Source organism: Frankliniella occidentalis, unplaced genomic scaffold (genome assembly GCF_000697945.3).
Source record: "Frankliniella occidentalis isolate FOCC.00 unplaced genomic scaffold, Focc_3.1 Scaffold16, whole genome shotgun sequence".
NCBI classification, from domain to species: domain Eukaryota; kingdom Metazoa; phylum Arthropoda; class Insecta; order Thysanoptera; family Thripidae; genus Frankliniella; species Frankliniella occidentalis.
This window is the reverse complement of record NW_026267146.1, coordinates 2,114,700-2,137,559: the sequence shown is the minus strand read 5'-3', so window position 1 is coordinate 2,137,559 and position 22,860 is coordinate 2,114,700. Positions and strand designations below refer to the sequence as shown.

General features: G+C 37.6%; 2 protein-coding genes across 8 annotated transcripts in view; both read left to right on the top strand.

Moving 5' to 3' along the window:
- The window catches only part of LOC113208516 (uncharacterized), a 32,280-nt gene extending 22,176 nt beyond the window's left edge, over positions 1-10,104 (top strand). For 3 of the 4 annotated variants that reach the window (XM_026425536.2, XM_026425547.2, XM_052264157.1), the window contains exons 4-26: positions 360-539; positions 703-780; positions 868-1,072; positions 1,215-1,380; positions 2,021-2,092; positions 2,447-2,670; positions 2,752-2,849; positions 2,932-3,072; positions 3,271-3,438; positions 3,526-3,665; positions 3,793-4,039; positions 4,117-4,308; positions 4,401-4,523; positions 4,654-4,858; positions 4,948-5,104; positions 5,204-5,406; positions 5,490-5,638; positions 5,745-5,857; positions 5,960-6,158; positions 6,250-6,459; positions 6,560-6,747; positions 6,829-7,197; positions 7,282-10,104. In XM_026425536.2, coding sequence (XP_026281321.1) covers positions 495-539; positions 703-780; positions 868-1,072; positions 1,215-1,380; positions 2,021-2,092; positions 2,447-2,670; positions 2,752-2,849; positions 2,932-3,072; positions 3,271-3,438; positions 3,526-3,665; positions 3,793-4,039; positions 4,117-4,308; positions 4,401-4,523; positions 4,654-4,858; positions 4,948-5,104; positions 5,204-5,406; positions 5,490-5,638; positions 5,745-5,857; positions 5,960-6,158; positions 6,250-6,459; positions 6,560-6,747; positions 6,829-7,197; positions 7,282-7,684 — 4,095 coding nt within the window. In that variant the 5' untranslated portion in view covers positions 360-494 and the 3' untranslated portion in view covers positions 7,685-10,104. The remainder of the gene's footprint in view (positions 1-359; positions 540-702; positions 781-867; positions 1,073-1,214; positions 1,381-2,020; positions 2,093-2,446; positions 2,671-2,751; positions 2,850-2,931; positions 3,073-3,270; positions 3,439-3,525; positions 3,666-3,792; positions 4,040-4,116; positions 4,309-4,400; positions 4,524-4,653; positions 4,859-4,947; positions 5,105-5,203; positions 5,407-5,489; positions 5,639-5,744; positions 5,858-5,959; positions 6,159-6,249; positions 6,460-6,559; positions 6,748-6,828; positions 7,198-7,281) is intronic. The other variant, XM_026425555.2, reaches the window with a different exon arrangement.
- A 711-nt stretch (positions 10,105-10,815) lies between these two features.
- LOC113208532 (RING finger protein unkempt) lies at positions 10,816-21,595 on the top strand. 4 transcript variants are annotated; one of them, XM_026425587.2, is made up of 14 exons: positions 10,817-11,137; positions 11,239-11,448; positions 11,770-11,956; positions 12,146-12,245; positions 12,350-12,485; positions 12,569-12,771; positions 13,253-13,548; positions 13,639-13,831; positions 13,983-14,105; positions 14,748-14,875; positions 15,001-15,222; positions 15,304-15,459; positions 15,561-15,722; positions 15,811-21,595. In XM_026425587.2, exons 1-14 carry the CDS (start codon positions 11,079-11,081, stop codon positions 15,997-15,999), a joined length of 2,364 nt encoding a protein of 787 aa, XP_026281372.1. In that variant the 5' UTR covers positions 10,817-11,078; the 3' UTR covers positions 16,000-21,595. The 4 variants fall into 4 exon arrangements, with proteins under 4 accessions (XP_026281380.1, XP_026281372.1, XP_026281353.1 ...); XM_026425568.2 differs by having other exon boundaries at positions 10,820-11,137; positions 14,712-14,875; XM_026425577.2 differs by having other exon boundaries at positions 10,821-11,137; positions 13,256-13,548; positions 14,712-14,875.
- The last annotated feature ends 1,265 nt before the right edge of the window (positions 21,596-22,860 follow it).

Here is a 22,860-nt window from a genome sequence, read left to right as displayed (position 1 = left end):
TGCAGGTAGGCGGGCCCGCTCGTCGGGTCGGTCCGGTGGGTTGCCTACCCGCCGCCCGGCAGGCGCCTGCGTCGCCTCTCGCTCGCCCGGTGCGTGCGGCAGCGTGCGGGGGCCGGGGCCGGCCGCCACCCTCCTGCAATGAGGTCATGGGCTGGGGCGTGGCGGAGGCCGGGCCGGGCCGGCGGGAGCTCCAGCCCCCTGTTCCCACTAGCACGACCCCCTGCTGGCCACACCGGCCACACGTGGTCGGAGCAGCCAAGGTTGCCACCGCAAGATGTGGCGCGGGAAATTGAATACTGTTGTTATACTTGTGGAGCGTTTGCAGGGTTATTGTTCTCTCATGGCTGTGTGTGTTGCAGGACTTGACCGCGCCCCCTTCAGCTGCCGGTGATGCCTGAGTGGCTGCGGCCTGCCGGCCCCCCGTCCCTCTGCCCCTGCGCCCACCCCGTCGGCCATCCAGACCGCCGCTGCTGGCCGAACCCCAGACCCCAGCCATGCCTCGTCTCAATTTTCCACCGGACCCTTCGTCTGAGCCGGAGGTAAAAGTGGCCTCGCTTCCTCTCGTAGTTTTCTGTTCTTTTCTGAAGCTACATGTTTATTTTGTATCTATTTATTTACTTTCTCGCACCTTGTTTTTTCTGCTCTTTTTAATTTTTTTTAATATTTTTTTTATTTTTGTTTGTTTTTTGTTTTGTTTTACAGAAAGAGCCCTTGCAGTTTAACATTAACTTAAGAGGAGCGCCCGAAGAAGTTGTGCAGTTGGCACACAGCATCAAAGATGTAAGACATATTATTATTATTATCATGTAGATGCATACTGCATGTTCTTGTCACAGGTTCTACATGATATGTTTGTTTTGGAATCAGGTTGCAGAGCAGTTCCTCTATCACTGGAAAACTTTTCCTATTTTGTTACCCCCACCACTGGCGTGCGCCAGTGGCACATGTAAGTCGTGTAATGACAACAGTGGTGGGGGGGCTGGAGGCAACGGAGGAAATGTTGGCAATGGTATTCCGAATCATATGATGAGTTCCATCACCAATTCCCTTGACATCAGTCTTGATGCTACAGGTAATATGTCTTTCATCACACAATAATTTCCCGATCAATTTTTCCTGCTGCTTTACTATACCTCAGCTTGTTGTCAGGCCTCTAGTAAACGTACTTGTGTTTTTATGGACCTTACTGAGTTTTCTCTGTGTTCATTACACAGAGGGAAGCAGTTGGACTCAGTCACTTGGGCGCCGTCATAAGCAGTTAAACCTGAGGGACCTGTTTGTGGCTCCTTCCTTTGACGAGTTGGATGCTGTAGCAGTTGACAACAAGGGAGAACCCCACCGTCTGAACCACAAACAACTTGAATCCATTAGAGAAAGAGGGTATGTTATTACTATTTTACAAATCATTGTCATCTTGAACTAGCAGACAATTCACAATGTAACAACTTTCTGACAGGTTTCTAAGTTTTATTAACAAATAGATTAATGTACACTTTAAAGGCCACCATTAGAGGTTCCCCTCTGTGAACTTTTATGGTTACATACTGTACAATATGTAAATATGAGGTATACCAGGTGTCAGATTAAACCCGCTCATATCTGAAGTTATGCTGTACCGCAAGCACGAGTGCGGGTGGACTTGCCTATCGTCCCTGTCCACGGGGCCGAGCTGGTAGGCAGCATAACTACAGATGTGAGCGGGGTTAATCAGCCACCTGGTATTTTAACTGTACAAACACATGGGTCAAAATGCCCATTAAAGTATTTACATCTGTACAGTGGCCCTTTCAGTGTTATGTATTTTCATTGAGGAGCTAACTCAATGTTCTATTTACCAGGCCCGCTTGAGTTTCTTATTTCATATGATTAAAGTCGGTACCTAATCTTGAACTTGTATGAGAAGTAGTGTGTCGGCATCCTTTCAGCCACAAAGTTCCTTTTCTTCCTTCCCTGTGCTTTGGTAGCCTTGCTTCATGTCCTAAAAAATGTTTGAATATTTTGTGTGGTTCTGTTTTGAAAGCTTGCATAAGGACAAGTATGGCAAGCCGAAGAAGCTAAGTTCCTCTCAACTGGAGACTGTTCGCAGATGGGGGTAGGTTGCATTGACTGTGACTTTCTTCAGTCCAGTGCACTGCTATCTTCTCCTTGTCTGGATTAGTTTATTGTTTTTTTAGTACTGGCATTTTGTACTTTTAATGTCATTATTATCACCATTTCTTTTTGGCATGCAACTCACAATTTACTGAACCTATTCATATTAATATCTTTCCTTGTGTCAAACTGTTAACTTAGATGCAACAGCACACCTTTCCATGCACAAACAACTATAAAAAATATTCCATGCCTGCAAACTTTACTTTTCCTTAAAGTAAAAAGTGATATTTGTTGTATTTCAATGAATATTGTGAAGCTTATTTTTTCTTAAACACTACATCATTGTTTCCAGGGAGTTTGAAGTTGAAAGTCTAAACTTTCCTGGACAAGTACACAAGTGGCAGTTGAGTCAATTTCTTCAAAAGGGAATCGAAAGAAGTCGTGAAAGTTTGCTTAATGACCTTGCCCTAGCCTTAAGATTTTTGCTTGTGACTGCTAGAGCAAGATTTACATCACATTTCTTCAGTGTATCAGAGTCTCTTCAGTCTTTCTTGAGTGGCTTATTGCGACTTCTAGGTAAATGCCATTGATTTTTCTTTTGTTATTTATAGTTAGTTTCTGAATTTCTAAATATTTTTTTTGTTTCTTTTGGTATAGATATAGTTATTGGGATTCCGTCTCTTCAAGCACACAATTTAGATGCCAAGATTCGAGAAGAGCGGTGTAGGTACCTTGTTGCTGAGTTGGTTTGTCGGGTGTGTATTTATAATTTTCTATCGTGTTCAAATATTATTGTATGCCTTCTGTCATTGACATTCTCTACTTTTTTTATCACAGCATGAATTTGAAGACACGTTAGAAGTACTGTGTAACTTTGTCCGACGCCAAATAAAAAGGGCAACTATGGAAAAATTTGAGCTTGAGAAAGAATCATGCCATCCTCCAGTACCTGTACCGTATCAATTTTTGACACCAAAGGTAAACTTGTTTCTTTGGTTTATTTGCTTTGCTTTATCTTCACAATTATGTGGCACACTCACTTAATTTTCAAGCTTTGGAAATCTGAACATAGTTGTTGTATATCATCAAGTAATTAAGGCAGTTCCTTGTCTTTCTTTTTTGTGTTGTTGCTTTAGATTGACACTAATAAATATAACTTTTTTCTTTTCCAACTAGGGAATTGAACTGGATTTGCGCCTTTTCAGTAGGGACATTATGAAACGTGCACTTCCAATTTTAGTTAGTATTCTTGAGAGAGAAACAAGAGGATGGTTCCTTCATTTTCGGGAGAGACTGATTGCAGAGTTGCGCACTCGTAAACTTCCAGATGATGAAATTGAAAAGGTACACACAAACTACTTGGCAACTTTGAATCTACGTTAAATACAGTGCTCTTATATACTGTAACGAATTTTCTTTTCTCATTATTAGGAGGTTAATCAAGCTGTAATGCGGGAGTACTTACAAAGGGTGTATACAAGTATTCTTACTCATCCAGAAATTTTAGCTCTTGGAGAAGGCATAGCACAACTACTAGTACAACAGGCCCAAAGTGTTGTCCTCATGCATAGGTCAGTCTCCTTTTATATTGATTATCATTGTGGAAGGAATTTTCTGGGGCATTTCATGAAACTATTAGGTTACTATGAGGTCTCTCACTTTTCATTAGTTAAATGTAAAATTAAATTTGTTTTTTAGAGCTGTGGAGAATGTTCAGAATAAACTTTCCAAAACCAAAGAAAATTTAAAACAAAGAATGGAACTTTCCCATCCGGTACTTTCAAGAATTGAACCTTGGATGAGAGAAAAACTGAGGAGTGCTGAGGGGCGGTTTATTGAAGATTGTCAGTGGAGCGCTCATGAGGAAGCACTCACACTTTGCACAGCGCAGCACTTACACCAAACTGTGTACTTTTTAAACAGAGATCTTACATTTATGAGAGAGGTATGCATTTTCAACTCATTTATGTATGATGTAAAGGTATGATCACATATTAAATTTTGTATCTCTTAATATTCAAGCGAGAGCCTGTTCTTACTAAAGAACTCCGTAAGGTGAAAACACCTACCAGAACTTTTCAGTGGCTGACCCGTATTTGGCTTCCAACCCACTGGGTGGTTAGACGAAATTTTCAGGGTCAATCAGACAAAATACCTACAGTTCTCAGTAATCAAGCAACATCAATTACAACTCCACGGTCTGACCCAAGCCAGGTGAAGTTTTATAATTTATGTATATTGTGACATGGATCTCCAATGTCTTTACATACTTTTTTCTTACCAATGTTTCTTTTGTTTTTCTGCAGCCTGTGTTTTTGGTAGAAAAGGAAGAAGCAAGAACTACAACAACTCGTTGGCCCATGTGGCGCTGGATAAATTACTGCCATCGAACATGGAGTTGGACTTGGAATGCCATGTTTTTCTTTGGGGTATGTGTCTTGTATGTTTCTGTGTTTCTGTAGGGATCTGGTTTACATCAACGTGATTATTATAACGAATCTGAAATTATTACATTACATTATAGATTTGGTTCTTACACTTTTTCCTTTCTTTCTCCAGGTTGTGCTTCCATGGTGTAGTCCTCTTAGTCTTCGTGCTCTATTTTGTGCTGAACCTTTCATGCCAGATCTTGAGCTTTCCCAAGTAAATGGAACACTTTTCCCTCGGAAGTCATCATTGACTCCAACTCTTTGTTCTCGTATGCTGGTATTATGGAGGCATATTTCCAAATCTCGAACCCATTTTGAAACAAAACCAGACACAGGTACACGTGTTTTCTCTTTCACAAATGACTTGGAATTCACTGAACAATGAAGTTGGTATAGTTGTACTAATGTGCAATTCCTTTCTTAGGGTTCATCGGGAAAGGCTTCACAAGACATGTTAATCGGTTTTGGAATTACATTGTTAAGGGCATCATGGGTACTTTGGCTATTGGTATTCTATTCCCAGCTCTCTGCCTTGGTGTTAGCTTTAGTAGTATTGCTATTGCTATCACAGCAGTATTATGGTATGCATCCTGATCATTTTGGAAAATGATTTAAAATTACAATCATTTGTTAGCTAAAAGAAAAATATGACAAAAAAACTATTTTTGTTTTCTCTGTAGGATGCCGTGTGTAACTCTCATCCTTCACATATTAATGATGTTATTTTATGACGTCGACTCACCAGATGCCTCACGTAACAGATGGTTTATGATACTGGAGGCAGTGGTCTGGAATATTTTAATGCAGGGTTTATTGCAGCCAGTTGCTGCTCTTCTGGTTGCTGTATTTGTTTGCCCATTAATTTCTTTTTCTATTCTGTCAGGTAAAATATACCTGAATACCTTCCTACTTGCCATTGTATATTGTTTCCTGGATAATTTAGATGTTGTAATTTTCCCTCTGCAGTTGGAGTGTGTCGCTATGGCATGCGTTTAGTATGGGATTCACTTGTCTTTCATCTACTTATTAAAAAAAGGGGGCGAATCCCTGCTTGTGATAGCCTTGTTGTGAAGAGGATAGCTGGACCTGGCCTAGCTTCAAACTATTACTACCAGGTAAGTTGAAGCTGTATGTCTTACTAGAAACAGTAGTTGATAAATATTTCAATCTAATCTATAATTTGTTTATAATCTATAATTTAATCTAAATTTTACCTCTTAGATTCGACCTGAACAAGCACTTGCAGCTTTTGAGGCAAAAATGGAATTAGATGAGTTGTCTGCTTACCAACATCAGATCGAACAAACAATACTGCAGCCTCAACGTGATTATAGGTACAAATTATATTTTTAGTACTTGTTAGAGAAATTATTTATCTGATTTATCCATCTTGCCCTGTCTTCTATTATAAAACTTGTTGCTGTCAAATTTTACAGTCAGTTTGTTGAGGCCTGTTTTGGTCCGTTCTCTGCCCAGTTGTCAGTGAAGTCTGAGCCTTACAGAGAACTTGAGAAAGAAGCTGCAGATCTCATAAACTGCTTGCAGGAAAAATTAGAGAGACGAAGGAGAGTACTGCAGACTGGGCTCGCTTCAAGTGTCAGGTCAAAAGTGAAGCTTACCACTATGGAACTTAAGGTAAGTGCATTACATCAGCATCAGTTAATGAGTTTAATATTATTCTTTGTGTACTGTAGTTTGTTAATTTTAACCCAAATATTGGTTGCAGATGTCCATTCAACAAGCTGCCCTTCTCCTGGAAAAATTCTATCCATCACATGTTCTTCGTAATCTTCCTTTGCTTGAAGAAGACTTTTGGGAAAATAAGGGACTTGTTCCACATGACTGGGCTGGACTTGCAGGCCTCATGTTCGCTGATATTTTTAGTCTAGACTTCCTCACTCCACTAGATGAGGGGGATACCAAATTTAGACTGGAGGTAGTCAGAAAATGCCTTATATGATTGGTCAAATGTTATGACTCTGATCCATTACCTACTGCCTATATTCAAATCTCTATCTTTTTTCTATATTTTACAGCCTCATCCCCAAGTGGACCTTTCTAGATATACAGATATGCTACAATCAACTGAACTTCTTACCAGCAGACCTGATTTATTAGGGCCTGTATATTCACCACGAGCTAACCTTCAAATTCAATCTCCATTTCTGGATGTTTCTGTCTTCAACCCAAGGCGTGTAATGGGTGCTAAGCATGACAGAAGAACGTATGTAAAGTGATAATTAATATTGTTTTCTCTTAAGATATTTCTAAGCCGAGAATCTCACAAATTGTTTGAAAATTTCAGGGAGGGTAGTGGTGTTATGGGGAGCCGTGTTAGAATGCGGAAGATGGCTGAGAGTCCAGCCCAATCTTGTGCAATAACTGCACCAAGTACAGTGACAATCACTGAAGCTCACAGCGAGCATAAAAACTCTTCTCTTGGGGTTTGGCGACCTTGGAAGCGGCAGTGTATTCCATATAGTGCTGAAAAACTATTAATCCCCTTGCCAATCCCTCACCCTGCTCATATTGCTATTACAATTCATAATCGTGATACTGAAGATCCAATACCCCTTGACTCAGATCTGTGCCAAGAGATATTGCGTGCAGTAGAGGATGCTTATGGCATGAAGTGCTTGGCAGCAGACCTCGAAGGCCACAATGTTGTGTCAAGGTGAACAATAGAGAAATTTGTTCAATTTTTTTTTTCATTTTTGCTTGTTTACTTTTAGTTTAATTGTTATTTCTTGTTTTGTAGATATCGAGGGGGTCCAGGTGACAGCAGCTTTGATAGTGCTGCATCTCGCAGCTCACTTTCATCAGATTGTTCACGACCAGCAGTGGGGGATGGTCTTAGTGATGAACGCAGCAGTACAAGCATCATAACTTTTAGAAGGGACACACTCATTGCTCCCTCACAAGAAAATGAACAGAGATCTGAAAGGAGGGAAACTGATCATGAAAGCTCAACATCAGGGGGGAACCGTGTTGGAGAAGGGTCAGACAATTTTAACTGGAGGCCAACTGACTGGGCTGGCGTTATGAGAAGAAAAAGGAAGGACTCTGGATCAGTGAGAGTAGACCTTGCATCTCCTGAGGATGTAACTCTGGATGCAGATGGAACCTGTGTTGTATTTAGTTCTTATGGAACTACTGTCTGATGACAGAAATGGTTTAACTTAATGAAACCATCAGTTCTCCATTCCTAATTTTTGTATCCAACAAGGGGAATTGCATATGAGTGCATACCTCCTCATTTTATGTATTTATTACATATAGAGTAGAAAGCATATCACCGTCCATTCAACACCAAAACTTGCTCCAGCTCAGTTATGCATTACCTCACTGTATCTACCTTTTACTTCCGTTTTTATCTCAAGACTCACTAAGCCTGAGGTTTCAGGCACCTGCAGCCTGCAGTCATTAACTTATTTGATGAGGAATTTACCCTTATCAAAGATAAGACAAGATACAATTATTATTACTGAGTAATGGTATTATAAATTTTTATGTTGGTAGCCGCTACATATAAAAATTCCTTTTAGAACAACTTCAAGAGACCTCAGCAATTTTTATGTGGAAACAATCAACAGGGTCTTAAAAATTCTACCATAACCGAATGAGAAATTCAAAGGTACCGAAAAATGCTCAAAAATTCTATTCTGAAAAATGTATTTTATTGATCCAAATAACATCTACTTATACAGTCATAAGTTGAAAAGATTAATGTAGTGGGCACATACTACAGATGTCCTTTTTTGTGTCAGCTAATAGCTAAGGTTACAAAAATTAGTAGCTATTAGGGGATGTAATTCCCTCATCAGAGAAATTGAGTTAGGTTTTGTATTCTATATTTACTTGTACAAAAACACTACACAAGCTATGGGACTTAAAATTACTTGCTTTTTGCACTGCCACACATATGAAGAACTAATGCAAATTCCTATCTTTTAGAAATATAGTTATCAACTATGGTTTGCACTCTGTATAGTAAAAGTTCACTTTTAAAAACAAACTGAAAAGGAATAAATTGTACAGATCATCTTCTTATTAGATCTATGTCGAAGTGTTATGTCTGAATGATCTCTTTGCCAACAATTCTTTTATAATTTTTTGTTGTTATTGTAAGGAAGAAATTTCTTCTATTTGCTTTCCCCATAAGGTCAATCAAGTTCCTTGGTGTGTAATGTTGCAGTGTAGTCAGAAGTCCTATGCAAGTTGTAGAGTATCTCAGTCTGCCTGCATTGGATCTCCTAGACATACATGTGGACTATTTCTATTTTGGCTTTTATTGAATAGACTGTTTTCATTTTACCAGTTGATTTAACTGTGATCTCTTTTAATTTGTATTGTCGGCTGGAAAAAAATTGATCATCCACACTCATACATATTTTTTGTTTCTACATTTACCTAGCTTTTTCATGTTGGCAATATATTTTCCTTCTCTAAATCAAAACAGTTTAGTGGTGCCTTAGACATGCTTTCCTTTCTTGGCTTGCTTAGAGCACAAAAGTATATTGCTCACTTTTATGTACTAATCAGCTCTTTTTACTCACAGCTTGACTGTAAACTTTTTAGATGTGCATGATCTGATATCTTGTGATGTACTTTTGTTAGCTATGAGCATTTACAATTTTGTAAATTTTTTCTGATGAGGTTGCAACCACTGTTGAGACTGGTGTGCACTTGTAAAGTTTGCTGTAGCTTCTTCGAAAGAAATCTTGTATTATGAGCTTGTATAAATCATAATTCTGGAAAAGACTTTGATATCATACTTTTATGGAAAGTAATGTCAAACTCCAAACATATTCATGGAAAGAGGCTTAATTTTTATGCAAGAACTTTAGGCTCAAGCACCCCTTTTGCTTAAATAGTGGTTATCACCTCATGCATTGTAACAATGACTGCCAATAACATTTTATACCATTATTGTATCATTATATTAATGATTGTGATTAATACTGTTTACTGTATATTAGAGCATTTATATGACAAACTGAAATAAGTTCACTGTCCATACTTAATGTGACTAATTTAATGAAAGACAAAATGTTATTTGTGATAGATATGTATATAATTAGAATTTTATATTTGAAAGGTTTTGTGAGAACGGTTTCTGTGTTATGGCGATTTTGGGTATTCTCTTTTGTACTGGACTTCCCTATGTTTTTTTAAGTTTTTTTAATGCATATTTTTGAATTCTTGCTGTATTTTTAAAGCAAGAAGGCTGAAAGTTTTTCTTTTATACATATACATTATCAGAAACTGTATATACCAGTTTGGAGTTCACTTCACCTTCTCATTGATTGTCTATGAATGAAACAGCAGAGTCATTCTTTAGTCCGTAACATTCAGAACCTTTCTGCACCTTGAAAACTTCATCCTTGTACAGCCATGGTAGCCATGAGGGTAAGTGGTGCTCCTTTTCTAGTCACAACCACTCTTTTAGTTTCAGAACATGTCGTAAATAATTTTTCATGAATGCTCGTTAATGAACATCAATTGAATTGATGAGTTGTTATGAGTATGTATAAATGAAATGGGTTATACCATGAAATAAAATTCTATTCATACATTAAAATTGTTTTCTATTGCCTTTTGGGGAGCCCCCCAATTATCAAGCATCACATGCAAGACCTACAACATCTACAACATATTACACATTATGTTCCCCGAGGACTTATGATGAAAAATTTCTGAAGGGTTGAACAATAGACCCTATTCTGTCTCGGCTGCGGGAGAAGAAAACGGGAATCCCGACCGGAACCAGTACCTTTATCCTGCCATTTCTTCGCAAGAAAACTTGAAAACCCGACATACAAAAATTATCACAAGCATTGTGGATTGTGCTTCTACCTTCCAAAGCCATTTAAACGTTAAAATAGCGTTATTTATCGGAACTGGTTCCGGTCGGGATTCCTGTCTTCTTCACTTTTAGCCGAGAACGAATAGGGTCTATTGCCAAAAACGTTCCGTTGATTTGTTTTGACATTTCAATCGGAATGTAAATAAACAAGACCGACAAGCAGACGACGTGGTTATTGTAGTAAGATAGGACGTCTGAAAAAAAAGAAGACAGCAGATACATCGATAAGGTACTTGCCTTCGGAGACACCAGATTAATTCAAGATCGCAACAGCACTGTAGCACACAAAGATATGCAATATTCAACAAAACTACAAAATAGGATACGCCCGTCCTCAGGACAGCGTTCGGATGTCGGCAGCGGCAGCGTGAGACCGGAAGGCGAGGATGAATCATGCACCAGTCAAGAGCATCCTCCGCAAAGGGTACGTCGACATTCTGTTCCTATTGAATGGAAGAAGCAAATGTGGGTGTTGCGTAAAGTAGGGCGGATCTCAAAGAAAATATTTATTCAGTCAAACCGCATTTAAACCGAAAGAATACTTCACTTAACAGCAACCAAAACACTAATGACCTTGGCTGGCTTCGCCACTTTCGCAGTCACGTGACAGTTGCAGCCAATAGGAACACACGCGTTCTACAGCGTACCCTGCGCGGAAGAAGTGCGCAAATGTTCAGTAACTTTACAAAATGCCGTCGGAGGCGAAACCTTTGTTGACAGCTCAGACAGAAAAGCCTAATCATTATTCGTAAGTGGTTCAAAAGGCTCATTTTGAAGTCGCGGAGTGTGTGTTTTGTGTTAGAGTTTCTTTTTGAGAGCTCGGAGTAACGAAAACGGTCCACTTTTCAGGTATTTGAAGGAATTTCGCGTCGAGCAATGCCCCCTCTTTCTGCAGCATAAATGTACACAACACAGACCGTATACGTGTTTTCACTGGCATTTTATGAACCAGAGGCGTCGCCGGCCTGTTAGGAAGAGAGATGGTGCATTTAATTACAGTGCAGACAATTACTGTACGAAGTTTGACGAAACTACAGGATTGTGTCCAGAAGGGGACGAGTAAGTGGAACTTTTGTTTTTGTCTAGCTTTGTCTCGACCCGCTTTAATCCTTATCATACTGCTGTGTTTCAATTTGTATCTCAATCTATGTTCCTCCTTCTTGGCGTTATATTTTGGAGAATATGGGTTTAATAATTCTAATATTCCAATTAGCATCGCTTGACTGATAGCCTAGAACCTAACCTCATCTTGTCACTTTCTGTCCTTCTTAGTGTAAATGAGAAATCTTAGGATTGTTTTCATTTCTTAAACTTCCAAATTTGGCCATATTTTTTCCGCTTGGCTTATTTTGAATTCTCTTTCTTGTTTTCCATTTTCAGCTGCCCATATCTTCATCGCACTGCAGGCGACACAGAACGAAGATATCACCTGAGATATTACAAAACTTGTATGTGTGTGCATGACACAGATTCTCGTGGCTTATGTGTGAAGAATGGTCCCCACTGTGCTTTTGCTCATGGAACTCATGATATAAGACCACCTGTTTATGATATCAAAGAAATTCAGGTGAGACTGTGGGATGATCGGGGCTTCGGAATTCTTGCTGTCAGATAAATGGAATTCTTTTCTTTCAATTCTGATGTAGTTTTTAAGTACCTTGTGAGAAGGTTAGCTAGTTAAATGTGCCATACCATTATTTTATCAACTATTTTTTTTAACCCATTTTCCCCCCTTTTCTCTAATTAATGGATATAGGCGGCAGAGAATCCTGATGGAGATCCTAATTCAACATCAAATGGGCCAAATGTTTTGGACAAGGAAAGAAATCTAATGAATGAAGATCCTAAGTGGCAAGGTATAATTAGCGTTTCAACCCTAAAATGACAATACCGGGTATGGTTTGTCTTTAAATAAAAATATCCTCTTAATTTACCCATCTTCTTAAATTTTACATTCCAGATACCAATTATGTGCTTGCTAATTATAAAACTGAGCAATGCAAGCGTCCACCAAGATTATGTCGTCAAGGCTATGCATGTCCTCAATTTCACAATTCCAGAGATAAAAGGAGAAGCCCACGAAAATTTAAATACAGGTGTGCTATCTGAATGGTTTGGTAGACCATGTTCCGTAGTTGAATTTATCATTCAGTTGATACATGTTCTCTTCTTGGCCCAGGTCAACACCTTGCCCTAGTGTAAAACATGGGGATGAATGGGGAGAACCATCTAATTGTGAGAGTGGTGATGCTTGTCAGTATTGCCACACTAGAACAGAGCAGCAGTTTCATCCTGAGATTTACAAGTCAACAAAATGCAATGATGTTCAACAGGCTGGCTATTGTCCTCGTGGAGTATTTTGTGCTTTTGCACATGTCGATCGTATGTATTGTTTGCTACTGAGCATGCTTCAGCTGGTTTTGGCTTCAGAGAATGCTCATTTCCTTACCTCATGCCCTTGTGTCTATGGAATTTCCAAGATAGTCAATATCTTCAATAAATCAGTGGGCCCTTTAAGAAATAGTGAGCGAAGGGAGCGGATGTAAAGCCTACAGTTAAATTGAGGAAGGCTTTATTCTTCCCTTATCTTAAAGTTTTAAGTCAATTTGCATCAAATGCACGTATAATTAATGTAATAGTGGCACTGCTTAGAAGTACCTCACTATTTCAGTTTAACTTGCTGGAATTACCAGGTGTACCCTAGTTGGAATATATGTAAATGTTAGTTGTTTCCATCCCCGTTAAGAGAATTTATAAATGAGTCCAGGGGACACACATTCCCCAACTCCCAATGTTCCTGCTTATTCTTGCTATGTAGTAGCTGCTGTAATCAACAGGTCCTTAACTGGGTTATTTCTTGCAGAAGAAATGAGCATTGCTCGCGATATTGTCGCACCCCACGATTCAGGAACAAATCTTGCCGAGATACTATCATCAGCGTTGCCTGCTGTAGAGAATAACAAACAAAACAATAACAAGCAAGAGAAAGGAAGTGATTCATCTGCTGGCAGTGGTGAAGTGTCGGAGTCTGCATCTACAAGCAGCCTGTGCTCCAACAGCTCCCACAGTAAAGCTCCTGGGGCTCAGCTTGCTCACAATCGAATTGAAAATAATCACTTATACAATCAGCAGAGCAATGGGCCTGATATTCTTAATGGGGTAAAGTCTCTGAAATATTACTTCCAGATTATATCTTGACACTCAGGTCAAAGACATTTTAATTCAATTTTATTTAATCTCTATTTCCAGGGCTTGGTGCGAAATTCTTTGATGTCTCTTGACAATGATAGTGTGATGGAATCGGACAAAAATCAGCGCAAACAAAATTTATATATGAATTTTAATCAAAATTCCAACTCCCTAGTTAACTCACTAGGCCTTGCTATGTCACCCATGACAAATTCATATTATTCTGCCAATGATACCATAGAAAGTGTTGTGGGTGAGTAAAATTTCGGAAGAAAATTTTAAAAATTCCTCTAGCTCTAGCTTTATAATACAATTTTCCCTTATTTGCTTTATTATTCTTCTTATGATTTGTTTTTATTTTCGTGAGAGACAAAGAAATAAAGAGTTAGTTTCTATCATTTCAGGGAATGCACTAGATGATTTGAATTTAGATGATGCTCTCAATCTAGCTGCCTCTATGGATCGTGACTTTGAGACTGAATCACCAACCATTAGCAATTCAATCTCAGCCGGTTTAGCAAGCTCGGGTGAGTAAATTCATTAATTCTGAAGTTATAAAAACTCACAGTACAAAATATTTAGTAAAGCTAAATCTATTTAAGCATTTTAACTATCAATGTACATGATCATGTACTGTGATCCAGTATTAAAGTCAAATTATGTGGGCAAATTAACAGGTTTTCTTTTGTATCTTCTGCAATATAACTATCCATGGTCAAGTAGGTAACATTCTATACTATGGAATGTTAATAAAAGTTTGGGCTGAAGTATTAATGGAAGGTGAAACAGTTTTGCTTTACCTCTTCTGCTTTGTTTTCTGTTGAAACACCCTCTTCCTCTCCTTTCCATTAAGTAAAACACATTTCCAGGCTGATGTTTGCATTGACTTTATTGTTATCTATCAGTGTTTTAAAACGTTTTTCAAGTACTAAATATATAATTTTTTTGAGTTCTGCTTCAGCTAAATATGCTAGCATGAAGGTCATTACCTGCTCAATCTGCCTACTACTATTGTACAATCCCTATATTTTAGAAAAACAATAACGTGCCCTATAAGCTAAATTATTCTAGCATTTAAACTGGAGAATACATCCACCTAGTTAAAGATCCTTTTTACTGTTACAAATTTCCAGGGATATTGAGTGGCTCTGCACCTGTGAATATTCCAGGTAGCACCTTGAATGATCGTGCCAATTGCTTGGGGAACTTCTCCCCCTCTACATCGTCTCCTCTTCACCATCTTGGACAAGGTTTCTTGTCTGCTTCTCGATTTTCTCATCAGGATTCACTAGATTCTGTAAGTAAATATCCTATCTGGAGCTTGGTCATACCTCAAACACTTCCTAAATGTGACCAGTGTTAAGTACTGAATGCAATATCTGTAAACATGAGTTAAACTCAAACTTGCATACTTTTTTTCAGAACCCAGCATTTTTGAATCACCATCAACAACACCCTCTTCAGATGAGCAGCAACCAATCCAAAATGGGCAGCAATCATTTTCCTATTGGAAGCGGCAGTGGAAATGTAGGAAATATGGGAGGATTAGGCTATGAATTCAACAATCTTTCCCCCGGAGGGAGACCACATGCCAATCATATTATGAACAACTTTCCTATCAGTCCATCGATAGCAAACAATTCAGTAAGTTATGATAGTTATTATTACTTATGTGTATCATCTCTTTATTTTGCCTTTAAACAAAAACCTCACTGTCTATTTCAGTTTAACAAATTAAGAGAAGAGATGACAACAAGTAGATCTAAAATGACCAATTGGGATGATGGCATAGTTCAAGCAAGAAAAGCTTGTGAAGCTTGGCAAAGAGAAGCAGAAGAGGCCAACACTAAAGCAAATATAGCTGAAAGACAAAGAGATGAGGTAATTATGTCTTTGAACCCTAATGCCTTAATTTTGCATGAAATAACCATAATCATTACTCTTTAATTCATGTGTGTTATCTTTTCGGGTTTTACTTGTAGGCCTTATCACAAGTTAAAATTTTGCAAGGGGAATTAGAATTGCGCCAAGGTGGGCCTTTTGTCCATGCGTTACGTAGAGTTTCAGAATTGCGTACTCTCTCTTTGCCAACATTAAAAAATCTGCAAGCACAGTTAAAAACTGATCTGGAAGAGATTGAAAAGGTAATTATTTCTCAAGCAAGATTTGGGAAAGGAGATGTTTATTCAAAGGAAAATTGTGACCTTTATGCTCATTTCCTTTGACATTCAGGTTCTTTATCAACAAACTGCATCCAAGTGCATGGTGTGTGAAGAACAAGAGCGTAGTGTAACTTTGAGCCCTTGTAATCATCTTGCGTTATGTGCTATGTGTGCTCCAAAGCAAAAAGAATGTCCTTATTGCCAGATACCTATAGCACATACTACTCATTCTACGCCCACTACCACTGTAGCTATGTAGACATAGGTAATGCCATCACAAGACTTTAAATCATAAGCCCCATCATCAGATCTAGCTATTATATATCTCTTGTCTTTGGTAGCTGTTTCTTTATAAATGGACACATTATTCATTGGTCACATTTGGGAATGGGTTTGATTGTCTTAGGGCTAAGTTTTGTATGAAGCTCGTAAGTATGGCAATATATTTCTCTGAGGTGATTGGCTTAGCAGACTATGATTTTAACCGACTATATCTTTATGAAAGATTTTTAAAGTTCTTTTAGCTATTTGATTTCCCCCTCTCACAGAGAAGTAAAATAAATGCTTTTGGGAATGTGTGTTTCAAGCTTAAAACCTGCATTAGTAATCCCACTTAAGAATGTTTGTGGCTCTTTTAGCAGTGATGCCCAATTTGAGGGAATTGTATTGTAGCTAATCCTCTAGGTGTTAATTCCCTTACATTAGGCTTGGGGAGATTATGTGCTTAAACTGTAATCAGGAGCCCAAGGAACATATGTGTAAGCATATGAGCTTCTGGCAGTTTTTTTAAAATTGTCAAGATGATGACAAAGTCATTTTATCAATGGACTATATTTTGTGTAATCGATGTTCTGTTGTAACTTGTTTAAGCACATAAGGTGAGTCCATGATTCAGGGCTTCAAACTTATTTTTCAACATTGTTAAAGGAACCATTGCACATTCTTGCTAAGAATTTCCTGTAGCTATTAGGAAGCATCTTGCCCATGATTCTTGTTAAGGACATGTCTACTTAAAGGGAGTCCTCCCCAAGGCAATTTTAAAGCTTGAAGCAGCTTTTTATTCTTACGTGGGCAAGTCTTTCTAGATTTTCATCATTATTAATATTGTTTAAAGCTGCATAAAACTTCCTTATTATCTAGAGGTTCCCTGTTAAAAATGTGTTGATTTAAATCACTACTTTTGTTCTCATGCACACAAAAACCATGCGAGTTACTGTAGGACAGCCTGTGCTTTTGAGGTTGTAGGATTCATACTTGCAAAGGTCAATATTTTAAACAAATTTCTAGATGGCTTTAATTTTATTTATTTTCACACGAAGTGGGCCAATCAAATCATCCTTATATAGTTTACAGTTCACATCAAAATTGATGCAAGCTGCAAACCAAATCAATTGAACTAGTCTGGTTGCAAATGAAATTTATTACTTGGTGAGAAGTTGCTTGTACATCAATATGAATTTTAAGAGACTTGAATTTTCAGATTTTGTTGATGAATTTATTTTTCAGATTGTTTTCCTTAATCCTTCCTTAAAGTTTAGTTTGTTGTGTTGTTGTTATGTTTGTTTTTAATTGGTCTTTTCCATGAAAGCACAATCTTACTGAAATTTCAATGAATTACTTTCAGTTAATTATGAAATCAATTTTGTCTGAATTTTTGGTTTAGGGATGCATTTTGTCCCTGCCATTTTGAACAGTTGAGCATGTTATCACCCTGTATACTTTGATTTGAAAGTGAGGCTAATATTATTATCTTTTTGAATGCTTGTTTCTCAGAGCAAGAGGTCTAAGGTCCGTTTTAGCACAGATGTTCAGTTGTAAATCTAGATGTCTTTGTAGTGTGCTGAGCACTTTTAATCCAAAGAAGCTTATTATTTAGTTTCTGGTTGACTTTGGTTTTTACCAACATTGCCCCTTTGTTTATGCTCTTTCAAATTTACTTCTTAACACATTTCTCAGTCAATAGCAATTTAGCTATCTTGACCTTTAGGGTAGTTTATCTTAATTTACTTTCGTAACTGCAAGAATCTGTAGAAAACACCACACTAGAATTACTTGATCTGGTAGTGCAGATGTTTATTTTTATTGAATCTGATTATGGCATAGATCAAAGTATTATTAAAGAGAAACCTTTTGCTAAGTGGAAATCATTGTTTTAGACGTGTATTAATTAATGTATGGCTACAGATGAGTCTTACTTTCTCAAGCAATATCATAGGATTAATATTTATATTTGGACAGTGTCAGTATGTTGTAAAATTATTGCAGTGTGACAAGTGTTTCGTAGTACGTAAAATGTATGCTTTTACTCAGTTTACATGCCACCTATGAAAGGAACTGAAGCTCGTTTCTTACTTAAACTATTCTGGAAAGTTGATAGCTTATATTGATACTGTTATGATACTGTTGCCATGTTTTAAGACAAAGAAGCTTTTTGTATTTTGGAATTTTAATGCTATAGATGTGTGGCAAAGACTCCCTGAGCAAAATACTGTAATACAATAAATTATTGTATTTATTGAGGGCAATGGATCAGAAAGACTGTTTATGACGTAAGTTTCAGAAGTACTTGATTTGACTTAGCTGGCAATAATTTTCATGTGATTGTTCGTCATTGTCACATTCATCTTATCTGAAACATGGGCATAAAAGTACTGATTGGATCCTATCACATGAATTTAACAGAAATCAATCTTTTTCAAATTTTGTTGCATTTTAAGAAACAGCTCACACCATTGCAGTTACTTCAGTTTTCTGTAACTGCTTTGAGGTGAGTCAAAACAGTTTTGTTTTGCCCCTCTTTTGATAGGCATTTCTTTTCTGTGAGAGCTGCGGACCTCTTTTTATATTGTCAGCATGTCTTGACCTTGTAAGACTCAAATGCCAATGTGACACACTGCTATGTTCAGGAAATTTAGTCTTTAGATAGCCTTGATAATTCTATATTTACTTCATTCAATTGTCATCAGTAAGATTGAACTTTTTGTCAATGTTTCTCCATTGAATTTAGCTCAAACATCAGTTAGGGAGCACTAATTATGTAATAATTTCATGGTTTTACCACCCAACTTTATTTATGATAACTCTGTCCTTTCATACCATGCTATTACTAGAATTCTCTTTTTAATTTCTACTCTGTTATTAGTTTAAAGGAATGCTATTTTCCTTGTTATACGTATGCACATATGAACTTGCCATGTTGATGTTGATTTTCGTTATGAAATGTTGCTTTTCTTACATGCTGTAATATCAATATCCTCCCAGAATTGTGACCCACATCCACCCTGATGAAAGTTAATTCATTTTAAATATGTTGCTGTGCCCATATTTTCACTGCCACTTGCTTTTACCCATGTTTTCAATTGGTATTAGTTTTTTAAACAATAATTGTATGCTAAAAAAATAAGATGCTTGTTATTATCTTCAGTTGTTCTTTCTTTTTGATGAATGGAGATATAACATCTTTAATTTTGGCAATTTTTATCGCAATCAACACATTTTTTCATCAATTTTATATAACTTGTGAAATATGTCAGCCTACTAGTATTCTGGATTGTTTGAGATCATAACGTTACTGAATGTTTGTGGCACTGAAAATCCTGGTGAATAAGATATGATGCTGTAAAACTTGAATGAACTACTGTTATGCTGTTTTTAAACTCGTAAATTCATCATAAAAAATAGTAATATATTCATTTTGCCGACGATTCATCAGGGCTTTTAGTTGTACAGTAACTGCTTTGTGACCTGTAAGTTCCTTCATGGAATTATTTTGTTCTGTCAAAGGCTCTTGATGAAAGTTTCACTCCTGCTGTTTCTGTCCCCTTTTACCATTTACTTTGTGTTCTATTTTGTATTCATTGCAATCCTGAATTATTTTTTTCTATCTGTAACCTTGCGAAAAAGCAGGTTGAATCCTACTTGTTTTTGTTGGTACAATATCACTGCAGATCCATAAAAGACAGGCTTTCCATATTTGTAGCTTTGCTCTAAAAGCTCCATCCTCGCTTTGCTCTGTCATTCTGTTATTGAGTTAGTAGAGCCTTTTTCCTAATCTGGAAAAAGTTGTGTAGGGGTGTGCAAACTTTCTCAGTTTCCTTGACAAATAATACAGTTGCTTCCATAGTCTTTCCTTTTGTGTGCCCGTGCCCAAGATTTTTTTCTTTTACCTGTGATGAAGGCATTTGCTGTTGTTTTTTTTAGTTAGCTTTTTGTTCAAAACACTAGCTTCACTGAACCTGTGCTTGTCTTTACCTATCTCGTGTGACTGATTGCCAAATCTTAGCATTTTTGTTCTCTCATTTGCTGTGATTGCTGTCAATGTGCTAATTCTGTGGCTAATGTAATGCTGGTCACTTGTATTAATTCGTGGAAGGGTTCAATTTCAGTGTGACCGGAACTGTACCATCAAATACCAAAGTTAATTATCTTTTCTACGAAAATATGCCCATTGAAGTAATTATAGCTTAAGGCTTGCTTGACGTGACTTATAAGATGGCGAGTGTACAGTTATCACAATTATAAACAGGGACTAAATTTTTAGCTCATGTACATATGTCCTCTCCGACAGTTAAGGTGCAGTCATGCATTTGTAAACTGCTTTTATTCAGCAAATCTTTTTTGATTATTTTGAATAGTTTCATAGTTTTTACCTCCCTTCGTGTAACCCATTTGAATGATTAAGTGATCAGACATTTCAATTCAAACCTCTCAGTTCCTTGTGAAAGTTTTTTAAAAGCCAATTTTTTTTTAGTTTATTTTCTTTATAATTTGGTGATCTTGGATTTTGCACATCTCTACCTTCTCAAGTCTCTACATAGGCTTCTAATTTCTGGGCTATTCTCATTCATTGTCTCACTTCTAGTGATTTTAAAATTTCAATTTAGCTTTAAACTTTGAATGGAAGTAACTAACCAACTGTAAGTGTGGTGTTTACTTGGAAAAATGGCTAGGCCTATATACTTTTAGCTTTGAGAGTGTCCTTGTTCTAATTTTACAATGGTATTTAGGCAGTTAATGAATTGCTGATTCTGCAAGCTTTGCTCTTGGACATATTATTATTTTAACTTCTCTGAGCCAAGACTGCTGCCTTGATCCACTTCTAATGAGAAAAATCTTTCCTAGATCTGACCATTGTGTCATTTTGTATGAAATTTCTGTTCAACAGATTTGTATTATGTTTTATTGATCATTATTTGTTTGATTTGCTATCTTTTTTTTTTATTTTGAGGAACAAAGGAAATAATTTAAATTTAGTGGCTGTGGTCCTGCTATATAACTACATTCCTGAGCTGAAACTTCTATTTATGAACTTAAACATACATAAAATATTTAAAATCAGAGCAGGAACATGGTGCCATTTGATTTTCAGAATTTATCTTTTGTGTGTGTGTGCAAATCAATGAATTTCATAAATCTCATTTCATATTAGTGGCACTTTTTGAGCAGTCACTTGTATTTCCAGTAGCGGAGCTTTGGCAAAAATGCATGTACTTGCAAGTAACATGACTTTCCTGCAAGGGGGAACAGAAAATGATATTGCTTGTGATTCTCTATATGATTTACAGCCTCTTACTATTCAAGAGTTCCATGAGTTGTCTTTGATAAGGCCGTAGGTTGATGTAATCTATTTTTCCATATGTGTGACATTTTCAAATGTAATGATGAAACGCGACAAAGCCTTGTTATTAGGAACAAATTCCATAATTTATAATTATTGCTTTGAAAATTTTCTGTGTTTTCTTTGCTTTGCACAAGCAGGAATGAAGAGAATATCTTTAACATTAAATGTATGATTATATATTTTTAATTTAGTTGTACCTTTGTTTGGATTAAACCCGAACAGACTTGACAGCAGATTCTGCTTTGTTTTTTATTTCACATCTTTTGCCCTTCATATCCCACACTAATCGGTTACAATTTTTGAATGAATAATTTACCTCTAAATAATTTCTCAAGTTTTCTTTTCATTATGTATAGCATAAAAAGTGTCAAACCACAAAGGCTTACACCTCTACTTTATTAAAGAGCAAGCTATTAGTCACACAATTGAAGCAAAACATTCATTGTGAATTATTAATTTTCTCAGAAGCAGGTTGACACGTTCCTTGCGGCTTATTTTAGGTGCGTATGATTCAACAAACATGAGAGCGTGACCACATAGTGGTCAAGCCGCAAGGAACGTGTTTGCCCATGTCCGTACTTTCACTGTTTTCCCACGGCAATTTTGGTAAACAATTCCACCCCCTTCCAACATAAAAGAGAAAGAAAATACTGCAATTGTCCTTTAGACAACCACACCTAAGCTAATCTATCACATCCCGATTCACAGTACGAAATCTATGCATAAGGCAACATCGTCAATATAGACTTCGTCGTCAAAATCCTGCTCGTTAAGCTTAGTCGAGACCGGGTCATCGCGCTGCGCGAACTTTTAGCCGCATGCGTCGCATCAGTCGCGTTGGTCGCGTCTCCATCAGCGCTGAGTATTTGTCGCCAGAATGGTACGTCTGCCCATCCGAATCCGAGTAGTATACCATTCTTCCGTCATCAGACTCAACCGCAGGGTCTTACTTAAGTGTCCACCCACAGTCGCCCTCCTATCGCCCATGGCCCGCCGCGCCGCTGCGCGAGAGCGAGAGAGCGGCAAGGGGCGGATCCAGGCAACCAAGGTTTAGGTCCGATGGGGGAAAAGGGGGGGGGGTACCTAATGTGCCTGGATCCCGTTTCTCAGGGGGAAGGCGTGTGTTATGCCTACTCGGAAAATGGAAAACCTTTCATACATTTTGACATGCCACGAAGTGCTGACCACCGAATGGAATTCCCACAAGAATTTAAACTTTCCTTGGACAATGAGACTGTTGGAAACCCCTCAAATAATGTTAACATGTCTATATTTTAAATGGTAAAGCTCAACCATCCCCAATGCCTCCAAGTTTATATGGGTATATCCGTGAACGTGTAACAAAGGGGCAGGGAAATAAATTGGCCATCCAATATTTCCGAAGCCATAGCGCGTAACTATATCAATTTAGAAGGTCCACCCTACATCTTTTCTCACGAATTTATAAAAATTCAGAGAGAGAGAGTTGGATCAGCTGATGTATTCCGAAAGGAGGAACTC

Excerpts from the sequence above, each read along its gene's own strand:
- LOC113208532 (XM_026425568.2), top strand. The coding sequence starts at position 11,079 with ATGCCGTCGGAGGCGAAACCTTTGTTGACAGCTCAGACAGAAAAGCCT. Across the intron at positions 13,549-13,638 it reads GGCCTGATATTCTTAATGGG|GGCTTGGTGCGAAATTCTTT; the intron begins GTAAAGTCTCTG and ends CTCTATTTCCAG. Across the intron at positions 15,460-15,560 it reads CTGAAAGACAAAGAGATGAG|GCCTTATCACAAGTTAAAAT; the intron begins GTAATTATGTCT and ends TTTTACTTGTAG.